This window comes from Populus euphratica, unplaced genomic scaffold, assembly GCF_000495115.2.
Source record: "Populus euphratica unplaced genomic scaffold, PopEup_1.0 scaffold720.1, whole genome shotgun sequence".
Classification (NCBI taxonomy): Eukaryota; Viridiplantae; Streptophyta; class Magnoliopsida; order Malpighiales; family Salicaceae; genus Populus; species Populus euphratica.
This window is the reverse complement of record NW_011500583.1, coordinates 18,709-34,004: the sequence shown is the minus strand read 5'-3', so window position 1 is coordinate 34,004 and position 15,296 is coordinate 18,709. Positions and strand designations below refer to the sequence as shown.

Here is a 15,296-nt window from a genome sequence, read left to right as displayed (position 1 = left end):
AGAAAAAGTAAAAAAAAACTTGAGTCAATCAACTTAACCTATTAAAATTGCGATTTGGGTCATGATATTGAGATAATCTCAAAATATATAAATTAAAAAATAATTGAATTTTAATTCTTAATAAATCTAATGTTGAAGGATGAAATTGACATTAAAAAAAAATATCTATTATAAAACACAAAAAGAAAAGCCAAAAGAAGGGGAAAAAAAATACTATTCCAGTAAATAGTATTTCATGAGGAGGGGTATAGTAAAACCCTCTCATTTTTTAGTTTTTTGGTACAATCTAATATTAAAGAATAAAATTAAAAAAAAATCAATTAGGAGAAAGGAAAAAACTTGAGTCAAACTGAATAAATTTGCAAAATTCATGATCCAAATTATGAGATGAGAATAACCTCAAAAAGAGCAAATCAAAACGAATCACAAAGATTATTATCAATCAACTCAATTATGAAGGATGGAGTTGAGGAAAAAAGATCAATAAGAAAAAAAAACTCTCAAGTCAACTGAGTTAACCCATCAAATTTACAATTTAAGTCATGAGATTTGAATAACTTAAAAAAATTAATATTTTTTAAAGTCCAATCCACAATAAACCTAGTATTTGAGAATGATATAATTTTTAAATGAACTTCTACCTCATACTATGCTCACACTATGCTATGGGCTAAATATTCTTTTTCAACATTAAAAAAATATTAAAATAGATGGAGAGGATGAAATAAATAATGGATGAAATATTTTTAAAAATAAATATTAAACAATTAATCTAATTTAATTAAAAAAATTCTTTAAAAAGAAACTAAATACAAAAAGGAAAAAACATAAAAATCCTCAAGACAACCCAACTTATTTTTAAAAGCAATAAAAAGTCATACACAAAGAAAGAAAGTTAAATTACAGAGTCTAATGTACAATTAAATCAAATGCTAAATGATAAAATTGAAAGACATATGAGTTTAAAATAAAAGAAAAAAAACCAACAAAGGACTAGGAAGAATCTCTTAAACCTAAGTTAATCTTTTAAATTTTCAACCTGTTAAATTTTAAAGCGAGGGTCAATTAAGAAGCTTAAATTTTCAACCTGTTAAATTTTAAAGCGGGGGTCAATTAAGAAGCTTAATTTAATGTTAAAAAATAAAATTAAAAAAAAACCAATCTTAAAAACTTGCCAAGATTAAAAAAAGTTGGTAATCAAAAGAATAAGGATAAAATATAATATGAAAATATAATGAAGGAGGATGATTTTTTTTTTTAAAAAATTACTTCTAAAAACTATCCATAATAAAATAAAAAACAATCAAAACAATGAGAACTAAATCTAAAATATAAAAAAATTGATATAGGATGAAGTAAAAAAAAATCAATTCTACAAGTTAATTAAAATAAAAAAAAACAATTAGAAAGAATGGGTCTAACTCCTAAGAAAACCAAAATTGAAGGTTTGTTGTTAAATGTTGCAAAGACATGCATGAAAATTATGAAAGAAAAAAAGAAGAAAAAAATAAAAAGTCGACCACCTCTAAATTACCGGTAATTAAGCAACATACGCCACCTATAAAGGTTAACCTCATCATTGTGAATTAAAAAATACCAAGAAAACTAATTTTGGAACTCTAAGAGTCACTACACATGTCGTCCAAATACGATATGATAGCTTATTTATTGAATTGAATGAACATGATAATAATTTTTTTTATTTCCTAATTAAATTACCAAATGATTATTGGGACCATATGAATAGCGTCAAAAAACTAATATAAAATAACTAATAACCTCTTGAAATCAAGCCAAGAAATTATCGATAAACCCTTTATGTTAGGTTTTTTTTTAATGTAAGAATAACATTTAAAGAATTATAAAAAATCAGATATACCTAAATAATTCTAAGATGATAAATGAATCTTATAAAAATATTTTTTTTACCCTTTTAAACTAGTTATTTGCATTTGAAGTGAGGGGAAAACATCATAATTCAATTATTATAATGAACAATAAATAAAATAAAATTCACACTACTTTTTCCACATGAAATATGTGCTGTAAATTGAAAAATTACTAAGCACGCAAATTAATACTCTAAAATTTTGGGAATGGAATAGAAACAAATTTAATTTCCAAAAAGCTAGGGGCATTTGCCAAACAATTGTCTCATATCAACACTATATATAAGTACATAAGGCCAAAGAAGGCCAGGATCCAATGCTAGTATTATAGCAGCAACAGTACCCCGTCCTCACCAGAAATGGAGGAGAATTCCATGGCCTTTTGTCTTCCTCTGGTGCTAGCAAACTGCTGATTTTATGTTCACCAAAATACAAACCCTTCTTTTAGTGAGAAAACCAACAAGAACAAAAGTCTTGGAAAGAAACAGGGAGATTGGAAAGGGAGGAAAAAGGACAGAAAGACAATCTAACTTTGCAGAACTATTTCTTTAATCTTTTCAGTTTCGATGTCAAATATCACAGGTGATGAAGGGAGCTTCTCTTCAGGAAATACTGGAGAAGAAGTCCAACAGCTCCAAGGAAAGCAGCAGCAGCAGGCACGTAATCACTTGCATGGCTCAGACTCAGTGGCTGCAACTAACAGCAATGGGTCTACCTCCCAACAGCCGGTGAAGAAGAAAAGAAATCTTCCAGGAACTCCAGGCAAAGTCAACCGCCCCATTTATGAAACTTAACAGTAATTATTGATACAGATTGTTCTAGTCTTGGTCTCAATTAGAAGCAAATAAAAGAAAAAAGAAAAAGAAAAAGGAAACCTTTATTTCTTATATATAGTATCATATTATACGCGTACGTAGCAGCATAAATTCAGTGAATGAAAGGGTTGGGGACACGGTTTTCTTTTCTTTTTATTCTTTTATTATTAGCACTGCCTACCACTGAATTAGAAGCTTCCTTTTCTTTTTCTTTTTTTATAATTTATTTTGAGAGAAAGATGATATGTGAATTGAAAGGTTCAATTATTGCTTTGAGATTTCAATAATTGGTGAGAACTGTTTCCTTGACTCCCCTCTCTGCTGGTGCCTCTTTTTGTCTGCAACTGTACTTCTGAGAACAGAGCCATCGATTTTACCATGCATAGAAAAAATTAGTTACCACGATCACCCTCACCTGGAGCATGAGTTCACTTTCTCTTCCTCCATTGACTCTTGTCTTATGGTGTATAATTTTGTATATGATAGAGCAATCATCTTACAATAATAAATTATTCTTTCGGAGAGAAATCTGAATTAAAATTACTAATTAACTGGTCTAACTTTTATGAATCAGATCCCACTGCTGAAGTCGTTGCTTTATCACCAACGACACTTATGGCAACAAACCGTTTTGTGTGTGAGATATGCAACAAAGGGTTCCAAAGGGACCAAAACCTGCAATTGCATAGGAGAGGCCATAATCTGCCATGGAAGCTCAGGCAAAGAGCTACCACTGAGGTGAGGAAAAAGGTCTACATATGCCCTGAGCCAACATGTGTTCACCACAACCCGGCTCGTGCATTAGGAGATCTAACTGGCATTAAGAAGCATTTTAGCCGAAAACATGGCGAGAAGAAATGGAAATGTGACAAGTGCTCGAAGAAATATGCAGTACAATCTGATTGGAAAGCTCATCAAAAGACTTGTGGTACGAGAGAATACAAATGTGATTGTGGCACCATCTTTTCAAGGTTAGAAAAAAAAAAAAATCGTCATGGAAGAAAAACATGGTTTTTGTTTTTGTTTAATAATCACGGTCGTTTTATATTCATGATAAACTATAGTATATGACTACTTAATAATATTTGGGATCAAATAAATTATTTTTAAGTTGTCCCATGGTAATTTCTGAATTTGTAGAGTACATCGTCGTATTTGACATCTTCTTGCTGCCAAAACCAGTTGAAACATTATTTGTTATTGTCCAAAGATTGCTTGCCGCAGTTATCGCGAAGAAGTGCATTATTGTCACTTTCCAGTAGAAGATACGGTTGGAATGGCCGACAAATTCATCAAAATTTTGTGTTTCCTTTTTGACGACTTTTTATGCTCTGAGCATTCAAGTTGCAAATCACTGATTTTCAGTCTTTTCTCAGTATTTTATTCCCTAGCTAGCAACCTAATGTGACCCCACTGCTACCAATCATGCAGAAGAGATAGCTTCATCACCCACAGAGCTTTCTGTGATGCACTAGCAGAAGAAAACAACAAAGTAAACCAAGGAGTAATGGCCAACATGGGGTCAAACTTGCAAAACCAAATGCCAGAGCTCATGTCTTCGATGCCCTTAAGCGCCAGCACCAGCACATCTATTGGAATTCCAGACTTCAACTGCTTCGACCCTAAGAACCCTCTCAAATCTCTCCCTCAAGAACTCGTTCCAAATCCATTCAAGTCCATGAACATGGCAGGAGGCATGTTTTCGAGCAGCTCTGGCACTCTCTTTGGCAGTCCAAGAAGCATTTCCTCAACTTCCAGCCTCCAACTCAGTTCCAATGGCTCATCCGGCTTACATTATCTTCAAGATAACAAAAACGGATGCCAGATTTCGGCCACTGCTCACATGTCAGCAACAGCCTTGTTGCAAAAAGCAGCACAAATGGGTGCCACCGCTAGCAATAGTATTAATTCCCCCATGATGCAAAAGAGCTTTGCCAGCAGCATGGCAGGTCCTGACCAGCTTTCTTCTATAAGATCAACAACTTATGGTGGGATTCAGCAGCATAACACCTCCTATGATGACCTCCCGCCACAGGCTTCCGATCAAACTAGCATGGCTGGAATGATCAATGGCGTTGGAGGATTTACTAACCAGCCCTTGCAAAGAGGGCCACAAGAAATGTCGCAGATTTTTGACACAGCTGGTACAGGTAGCTCAGCAATGAACGATATGGCAATGTTTGCAAGTATGTTCATGAGTAACGACCAAAATCCAGGGTTCATAAAAAATATGGAACAGGAGGATAGTGGCAATTCTGGTTTGATGCATGGAAGGAATGGATTAATGGAGCGGAATCCAACAGGACCTTCAAGGTTTGCTGGTACGCCTATTGAAGGTGGTGACATGATGACTCGTGACTTCATGGGGATTGGAGGAGCAAGGCCAACAAATTTTCAGGATCAACAGCAGCAGCACCACCAACCGAGATTGGAAATGGAAGCAATGAGCCAGCAGCAAAGAATGCCACTGATGAATCCCTATCATCATCAACAACAGCCCTCACTTAGGGAACCAGCTATGGAAAAACCTTCTTCTATATGGGATGTTTGACACTTTTAGTATGTTAGCTTCTTTCGGTATCCATCATTTCATGGAGCTATTCGCCCAGGGCTAGTAGAAGCCGATCTTATTGCACTTCTGTGCGGTTAGGCGGTTTCGGCCACAACACTTTGAGGAATCAAGGATATAAAATGCAGCTTTGAAAGGCTCCACACCCATTTTAGTGAATGTGAGTACCGTGGGCCTGTATTTATAGTTCTTAGGTCATTGGTGCCCAATCCATTTTACATCCTTTCGTGATCTTTGAATACAGGGCAGAAATCTAAAAATGACCTTTACATTAACGTAACTTGAAATATTGAATATAAGCTGGTTCAAATTGATCGCTTGAATTACAATTAAACTATTTTTAATTATAACTTGTCCATAGTGTTGTGTTTGTACTAGCAACTATGTTGTACCGAACAGAATAATAACGCCTTGCATATCATTTCTCTTGGAGATGGGATACCTTAAATATTATCTATATATCTAGTTCTGAATCTTTTACTATGAACGCTAGTCTAGTTTATAATTCAATCCGAAGTTTGACTTGAAATAAAAACCATTGGTTATTGTGTAATCATGTTCACCTGTTAATTCAATTACATGCTACATGAAATCTAATTTTGTGATATAAGATTAAATTTATCTCAATTTCAACACAAATTCATTTAAACCTACCTCAATACAACATTGCTTTCCAATAGCTAAGATTATTTCAAGACAATTTTCTTTTAGTTCAAGTCAAGAATGTATAACAAATAAAAGGCAAGAGCAGACTAGTAACTTATATTAGAACATAAATATCATTAATTTCGGTCCATCATTTATAATAAATACTGACACAATCAAATAATTAATATCTTCTCCTATAAAAGTATTAAAGTAACAAACAATTTGGTAAGACTGAGGTTGATCTACAAAAAGGTTGAAAATGTGTAATCACGGATAATGAAATAAAAAGAGTAAAAGAGATCCTTAAGATGCGATATTAATATAAAGATTTAACAAAGATAAAACAATTATTAATGTTAGAAGATTCACTAATAATATTTCAAATAAGTGTAGTATAAATTTTTCTATAACTCAACTAAAAACTATATACAAAGGAGATTTCAATTGGATGATTTATCATTAATATATCATTTCAAGTTATTAATATGATTATATTAATTATATTTAATTATCTTATTTTAATAATATCAAAACTTATAAATGTTATGAGTATTCATGGTGTTAAATTTTATCAATAAAAAATCAAGATCCTTTCATATTACAAGTGTCGATTTTCTATGTGATAAGTTATAAAAGAGTCAAGTATTTATTGTGCTAAGGATTATACACTATGAATCAAGACTCACTACTTAACAACGAGGGAATTAAGATTGATTAAGATAAGAATCACAACATATGTTAATAATATATTTTCTTGAATTTAAACATTAATATCCATATTGAGTTTGTACTATATTTATTCTTACACAATTAGTATAACATTATCACCTTGAAAAAAAACTTAATTAAATATAATGAAGAAGAAAAATATAAATAAATAAGATAAGAGCATAGGTATGTTAGAAATTAATTGAGTATACTAAGAAAAATGATAATCATAAACAAAACAACTAATAAAAGTATGACATGAAATAAAACTTGAATATTAAAAATACGAATAAAGAAAGTAAGAAAATGGATCTTGATATCAAAACCAATGTCCTAAATTGATGGCAAATTTCTTTTTTTATAGGTTAAAACTTAGAGCTAGTGATATGGTGGATAACTATTGATTTGGTGGTTAGATAAAATATCATTGATAATATCATAATTTGAATAGATGGTCTTTATAAAAGTTATAGATATTTATCTTAGATTTTTAACCTAGAAAGAATTGGATTATTTTAGGGCTTTTAGAGCTTTATCCATGAGCTAAATACCGAATAGTATCTAGGCTGCAAGACAATTTTAAACTTCTTTTTTTCTTGTTAAGATTTGAACTTAAACACATAAATATTAAGTCTCAGGCTTTTCATGAATGTTTTAGACTTGTGTATTAACTTTCCATCTAGTTAAACCATATATAAATCCAAGGTCACTAGCTTCAATTATACTTTAAAAACTGAATGGTCTAATTTGACTATAACTAGCTCAACTATAATTTCTTCTCTAAGCATAACCTTTTTTTTTTCACCCGAACCTCAATTTCAATAATCAAACACATTAATCAATTATCTAAATTGTGAAATATATTTATTTTACGAACCTATATTTAAACCTAAACATTTACTATAAATTAAAGATAGCTTATATTATTAGACTTGTTATTATAAAACATGTTTAAGTTAAGAAATTTAATGATACTTTAAGTATAATATGATGATATAAAACCTTAATAAAATACACATTTAAATACTTATCACACCCATTTAACCAGCTTATTATTAGTTTGTAATAATTAAAGCACTAAAATTAAAAAACAAATTACAAAATCTAAATCAAGGAACTCATTTTACTTTCATTAATCAATTCAAATAAACAAATTCTCATCAGATTTTATATTTTTCCCACATACCTTTTAATCAATATATTAATAAATATTGTTTTTATGCTTAAAATAATAGTATATAGTTGTGAGGCTTTACTTTGAAGAAAATATTTTTTTCTAATATTTTTCTAAGGTTAACTTTTTTAGATTAGTATGCGTGTGTGTGTGTGTTGTGTAATGTTTGATTCCCTTAAGTTTTCTCCTCAACCCATATAACAAGATTTGAACCAATAACTTTCAAATCAGTTGACTTTAAAGTATTAGATGTTAAGATATCTCTTCAGACTTAATTGCTTATGTGAAGGAGGCTACAAAACCAAATTTATCTATGTATTTATTTATTTATTTTATTATTATTGATATTATATTTTTTTAATGATTTCTCATTCCTTTAGTTGCTACTTTTGATAAAAGAATATAAATAAGAAGGAATTATACCCTAAAATAAGATATTGTTCTTAATGTTTAAAGTTAGAAAGGTAGAGTATAAAAGATATAACCAAAATAAATAACAAAACAACTACTAAAAAACTTGAAATACACTTAAACAAAAACTAATATAACCAAAAAACTTGAAATACACTTAAAATAACAACTACTAAAAAACTTGAAATACACTTAAACAAAAACTAATATAACCAAAAAACTTGAAATACACTTAAAATAACAACTACTAAAAAACTTGAAATACACTTAAACAAAAACTAATATAACCAAAAAACTTGAAATACACTTAAAATAACAACTACTAAAAAACTTGAAATACACTTAAACAAAAACTAATATAACCAAAAAACTTGAAATACACTTAAAATAACAACTACTAAAAAACTTGAAATACACTTAAACAAAAACTAATATAACCAAAAAACTTGAAATACACTTAAAATAACAACTACTAAAAAACTTGAAATACACTTAAACAAAAACTAATATAACCAAAAAACTTGAAATACACTTAAAATAACAACTACTAAAAAACTTGAAATACACTTAAACAAAAACTAATATAACCAAAAAACTTGAAATACACTTAAAATAACAACTACTAAAAAACTTGAAATACACTTAAACAAAAACTAATATAACCAAAAAACTTGAAATACACTTAAAATAACAACTACTAAAAAACTTGAAATACACTTAAACAAAAACTAATATAACCAAAAAACTTGAAATACACTTAAAATAACAACTACTAAAAAACTTGAAATACACTTAAACAAAAACTAATATAACCAAAAAACTTGAAATACACTTAAAATAACAACTACTAAAAAACTTGAAATACACTTAAACAAAAACTAATATAACCAAAAAACTTGAAATACACTTAAAATAACAACTACTAAAAAACTTGAAATACACTTAAACAAAAACTAATATAACCAAAAAACTTGAAATACACTTAAAATAACAACTACTAAAAAACTTGAAATACACTTAAACAAAAACTAATATAACCAAAAAACTTGAAATACACTTAAAATAACAACTACTAAAAAACTTGAAATACACTTAAACAAAAACTAATATAACCAAAAAACTTGAAATACACTTAAAATAACAACTACTAAAAAACTTGAAATACACTTAAACAAAAACTAATATAACCAAAAAACTTGAAATACACTTAAAATAACAACTACTAAAAAACTTGAAATACACTTAAACAAAAACTAATATAACCAAAAAACTTGAAATACACTTAAAATAACAACTACTAAAAAACTTGAAATACACTTAAACAAAAACTAATATAACCAAAAAACTTGAAATACACTTAAAATAACAACTACTAAAAAACTTGAAATACACTTAAACAAAAACTAATATAACCAAAAAACTTGAAATACACTTAAAATAACAACTACTAAAAAACTTGAAATACACTTAAACAAAAACTAATATAACCAAAAAACTTGAAATACACTTAAAATAACAACTACTAAAAAACTTGAAATACACTTAAACAAAAACTAATATAACCAAAAAACTTGAAATACACTTAAAATAACAACTACTAAAAAACTTGAAATACACTTAAACAAAAACTAATATAACCAAAAAACTTGAAATACACTTAAAATAACAACTACTAAAAAACTTGAAATACACTTAAACAAAAACTAATATAACCAAAAAACTTGAAATACACTTAAAATAACAACTACTAAAAAACTTGAAATACACTTAAACAAAAACTAATATAACCAAAAAACTTGAAATACACTTAAAATAACAACTACTAAAAAACTTGAAATACACTTAAACAAAAACTAATATAACCAAAAAACTTGAAATACACTTAAAATAACAACTACTAAAAAACTTGAAATACACTTAAACAAAAACTAATATAACCAAAAAACTTGAAATACACTTAAAATAACAACTACTAAAAAACTTGAAATACACTTAAACAAAAACTAATATAACCAAAAAACTTGAAATACACTTAAAATAACAACTACTAAAAAACTTGAAATACACTTAAACAAAAACTAATATAACCAAAAAACTTGAAATACACTTAAAATAACAACTACTAAAAAACTTGAAATACACTTAAACAAAAACTAATATAACCAAAAAACTTGAAATACACTTAAAATAACAACTACTAAAAAACTTGAAATACACTTAAACAAAAACTAATATAACCAAAAAACTTGAAATACACTTAAAATAACAACTACTAAAAAACTTGAAATACACTTAAACAAAAACTAATATAACCAAAAAACTTGAAATACACTTAAAATAACAACTACTAAAAAACTTGAAATACACTTAAACAAAAACTAATATAACCAAAAAACTTGAAATACACTTAAAATAACAACTACTAAAAAACTTGAAATACACTTAAACAAAAACTAATATAACCAAAAAACTTGAAATACACTTAAAATAACAACTACTAAAAAACTTGAAATACACTTAAACAAAAACTAATATAACCAAAAAACTTGAAATACACTTAAAATAACAACTACTAAAAAACTTGAAATACACTTAAACAAAAACTAATATAACCAAAAAACTTGAAATACACTTAAAATAACAACTACTAAAAAACTTGAAATACACTTAAACAAAAACTAATATAACCAAAAAACTTGAAATACACTTAAAATAACAACTACTAAAAAACTTGAAATACACTTAAACAAAAACTAATATAACCAAAAAACTTGAAATACACTTAAAATAACAACTACTAAAAAACTTGAAATACACTTAAACAAAAACTAATATAACCAAAAAACTTGAAATACACTTAAAATAACAACTACTAAAAAACTTGAAATACACTTAAACAAAAACTAATATAACCAAAAAACTTGAAATACACTTAAAATAACAACTACTAAAAAACTTGAAATACACTTAAACAAAAACTAATATAACCAAAAAACTTGAAATACACTTAAAATAACAACTACTAAAAAACTTGAAATACACTTAAACAAAAACTAATATAACCAAAAAACTTGAAATACACTTAAAATAACAACTACTAAAAAACTTGAAATACACTTAAACAAAAACTAATATAACCAAAAAACTTGAAATACACTTAAAATAACAACTACTAAAAAACTTGAAATACACTTAAACAAAAACTAATATAACCAAAAAACTTGAAATACACTTAAAATAACAACTACTAAAAAACTTGAAATACACTTAAACAAAAACTAATATAACCAAAAAACTTGAAATACACTTAAAATAACAACTACTAAAAAACTTGAAATACACTTAAACAAAAACTAATATAACCAAAAAACTTGAAATACACTTAAAATAACAACTACTAAAAAACTTGAAATACACTTAAACAAAAACTAATATAACCAAAAAACTTGAAATACACTTAAAATAACAACTACTAAAAAACTTGAAATACACTTAAACAAAAACTAATATAACCAAAAAACTTGAAATACACTTAAAATAACAACTACTAAAAAACTTGAAATACACTTAAACAAAAACTAATATAACCAAAAAACTTGAAATACACTTAAAATAACAACTACTAAAAAACTTGAAATACACTTAAACAAAAACTAATATAACCAAAAAACTTGAAATACACTTAAAATAACAACTACTAAAAAACTTGAAATACACTTAAACAAAAACTAATATAACCAAAAAACTTGAAATACACTTAAAATAACAACTACTAAAAAACTTGAAATACACTTAAACAAAAACTAATATAACCAAAAAACTTGAAATACACTTAAAATAACAACTACTAAAAAACTTGAAATACACTTAAACAAAAACTAATATAACCAAAAAACTTGAAATACACTTAAAATAACAACTACTAAAAAACTTGAAATACACTTAAACAAAAACTAATATAACCAAAAAACTTGAAATACACTTAAAATAACAACTACTAAAAAACTTGAAATACACTTAAACAAAAACTAATATAACCAAAAAACTTGAAATACACTTAAAATAACAACTACTAAAAAACTTGAAATACACTTAAACAAAAACTAATATAACCAAAAAACTTGAAATACACTTAAAATAACAACTACTAAAAAACTTGAAATACACTTAAACAAAAACTAATATAACCAAAAAACTTGAAATACACTTAAAATAACAACTACTAAAAAACTTGAAATACACTTAAACAAAAACTAATATAACCAAAAAACTTGAAATACACTTAAAATAACAACTACTAAAAAACTTGAAATACACTTAAACAAAAACTAATATAACCAAAAAACTTGAAATACACTTAAAATAACAACTACTAAAAAACTTGAAATACACTTAAACAAAAACTAATATAACCAAAAAACTTGAAATACACTTAAAATAACAACTACTAAAAAACTTGAAATACACTTAAACAAAAACTAATATAACCAAAAAACTTGAAATACACTTAAATAGTAGTAGTAGTAGTAGTAGTAGTAGTAGTAGTAGTAGTAGTAGTAGTAGTAGTAGTAGTAGTAGTAGTAGTAGTAGTAGTAGTAGTAGTAGTAGTAGTAGTAGTAGTAGTAGTAGTAGTAGTAGTAGTAGTAGTAGTAGTAGTAGTAGTAGTAGTAGTAGTAGTAGTAGTAGTAGTAGTAATAATAATAATAATAAAGAAAGAGAAGAAGAAGAAGATGATGAGAACTTTGAGATGGAATATTAATGTAACGATTAAACAATGATAATAACAAATGTCAAGGTTAGAGGTTCCACTAATGGTATATCAAACAAGTATAGTATAAACTCTTATTATTGAATTGGAAACCACACACAAAGGAGGTTCCAATCAGATTATATATTGTTAACATGATTACATTAGTCATCTTATTCAATTAATGCTAATACTTGTAAATCTCGTCAAGCATTCATGATTATAACTTATGTTAACAACAAATCAAGTTCCTTTCATAGCTCAGGTGTCGGTTATACCATACATTATGGGCTATGAAAGTGCCAAGCATTTGTTGTACCAAGTGTTATACAACATAAATCAAGATTAGTCATTTAACAAGCAAAGTATTAAAGAGTGAACAAGATAGCAAATATAAAACATGTTAGTATCAAACATTAAAGTCCATATTAAGTTTACATTATACTTATTCTTACACCATTAGTGTAACCTTTTCACCTTGACATAATTAACTTAGCTAGACATAATGAAAGAAAGCAAAATAGATAAACAAAATAAGAACATAAAAGTTAACTAAGTAAAGGAAAGGAAATGAAAGGCATAAACTTAATATTAATGAAAACAAAGCATAAAAAATACAAAGAGAGAAAGGAAGAGCATGATCTTGATCTGGAAATCAAGATGCCTAAATGCATGGCAAATGCCTCCTTTTATAGGCCAAAAATGGGAACTATTGATTTGATGACTAATTGATAAGTGGGTGACCAACTTTTGACTTGGTGACAATCCTTATCTTCTCTTGTCTGCCCAAAACGTCATTGATAACGTCAAAATTGGAGCCAGTTGTAAACATGAAAGTTGTAGGCAATTGTCTCAGCTTTCTTGTGTAAAAATTTCAGCTCATTTGGACTTCTAGAACTCCAGATATGGCCAAAATACCGAATAGTGCTCGGGCTGGAAGACAGATTCGGGCTTCTTTGTTGTTGCTACAATTTGGACTTGATAATGGCCTTTTTAGATCTTGGGCTCCATATGAAAGTTGTAGGCCTATGTCTTACCTTTCCATCCATATAAATTGGACCTAAATCTGAGATCTGTAGCTCCAGATATGACCCAATTACCGAACAGTGTTCCGGTTTGGATTGCACCGACATCTCTTTTCTAAGTTTGGCCATCTCTTTATCCTTGCAATTTAAGTTCTTCAAGTCATCAATCAATCCTTTCATTTATGTGATAGGCCTGCATTAAAAATAGACATTTACCATAAATTATAGGTATCTTATATTATTAGATACATTATTATAAAACATATTTTAGTTAAGGAGTTATTGATACTTCAAGTGCAAAATGATGATATAAAACCATGATAAAAATGCACTTTTAAGTACTAATCACACCCCCCAACCAGCTTATTACTAGTCCCTAGTAATCAAAGCGTTAAAATAGAAAACAAATTTGCAAATTTCACAAAGCAAGGTATTCATCATTTAACTTCCATTAGTCTATCCAGATAAACAAACTCTCATTAAATTTATATATCTGCTCAATACCTCTTAACAAGATATTAATAAACCTTTCTTTTGTGCTCAATGTATCAACACATAATTATGGGGCTTTTCTTGGAAGAAAACAAAATTTTTGTTCTAATGTTTAAGGTTAACTTCCTTGGGTTGGGATTACTATTTTTGTCTTTTTTTTTTTTTTTAACTCTATATACATATACTTTAAAAACATCATGCATCTTTAACCCATGTAACGAGCTTTCAGCTAATGACTCCCAGACCAGTTGGTCTTAGGGCATTAGGTGTTAAGACACCCCTACGAGCTTAGTAACTCGGGTCGCAGATACTGATATGTAGATAGTGCAATGTTTGATTCCTTTAAGCTTTTCTCCTCAACCCATGTAACAAGCGTTGGGCCAATAGCTCCCAAGTCAGTTGACTTTAGGGTATTAGGTGTTAAAACACCCCTTCGGGCTTAATTGCTTAGGTTAGGGAGGCTACGAAATCAAACTTATCTACATTTTTATTATCATCATTTTTTTTTCTTTTTTTTCTTTTTTTTTTCTTTTTTTTTTTTTTTTTTTTTTTTTTTTTTTTTTTTTTTTTTTTTTTTTTTTTTTTTTTCTTTTTAATTATATACAATCCCTTTCCCTTAGTTGTTACCTTTAACAAAAGAACATAAATAATGTAATAATCCAATATGCAACCCACAATCATATGTTAAAGTGTGTGTGTGTAAATTAAGGTTTAAGAATACATGTTAAATAAGTATATGAGCAGAATTAAGTGGTAACAATACGAGAGTTTGTAAACCTGAATATTTCAGGAAGTATTATAATAGACCTTGTTAAGAA

The 15,296-nt window shown here is 27.7% G+C and overlaps 1 protein-coding gene across 1 annotated transcript; it reads left to right on the top strand.

Moving 5' to 3' along the window:
- The first annotated feature begins 2,077 nt into the window (after positions 1-2,077).
- Positions 2,078-5,661, top strand: LOC105115507 (zinc finger protein NUTCRACKER-like). Its single transcript, XM_011012410.1, has 3 exons — positions 2,078-2,651; positions 3,279-3,675; positions 4,136-5,661. The coding sequence occupies exons 1-3, from the start codon at positions 2,456-2,458 to the stop codon at positions 5,253-5,255; spliced, it is 1,713 nt and encodes a 570-aa protein (XP_011010712.1). The 5' UTR covers positions 2,078-2,455; the 3' UTR covers positions 5,256-5,661.
- The last annotated feature ends 9,635 nt before the right edge of the window (positions 5,662-15,296 follow it).

What these genes read in the sequence shown, in the direction of transcription:
- LOC105115507 (XM_011012410.1), top strand. Translation starts at nt 2,456, where the DNA reads ATGTCAAATATCACAGGTGATGAAGGGAGCTTCTCTTCAGGAAATACT. An exon ending in AAATCTTCCAGGAACTCCAG is followed by an intron (nt 2,652 to 3,278) that starts GCAAAGTCAACC and finishes TTTATGAATCAG; the next exon opens with ATCCCACTGCTGAAGTCGTT. An exon ending in TGTGGCACCATCTTTTCAAG is followed by an intron (nt 3,676 to 4,135) that starts GTTAGAAAAAAA and finishes CCAATCATGCAG; the next exon opens with AAGAGATAGCTTCATCACCC.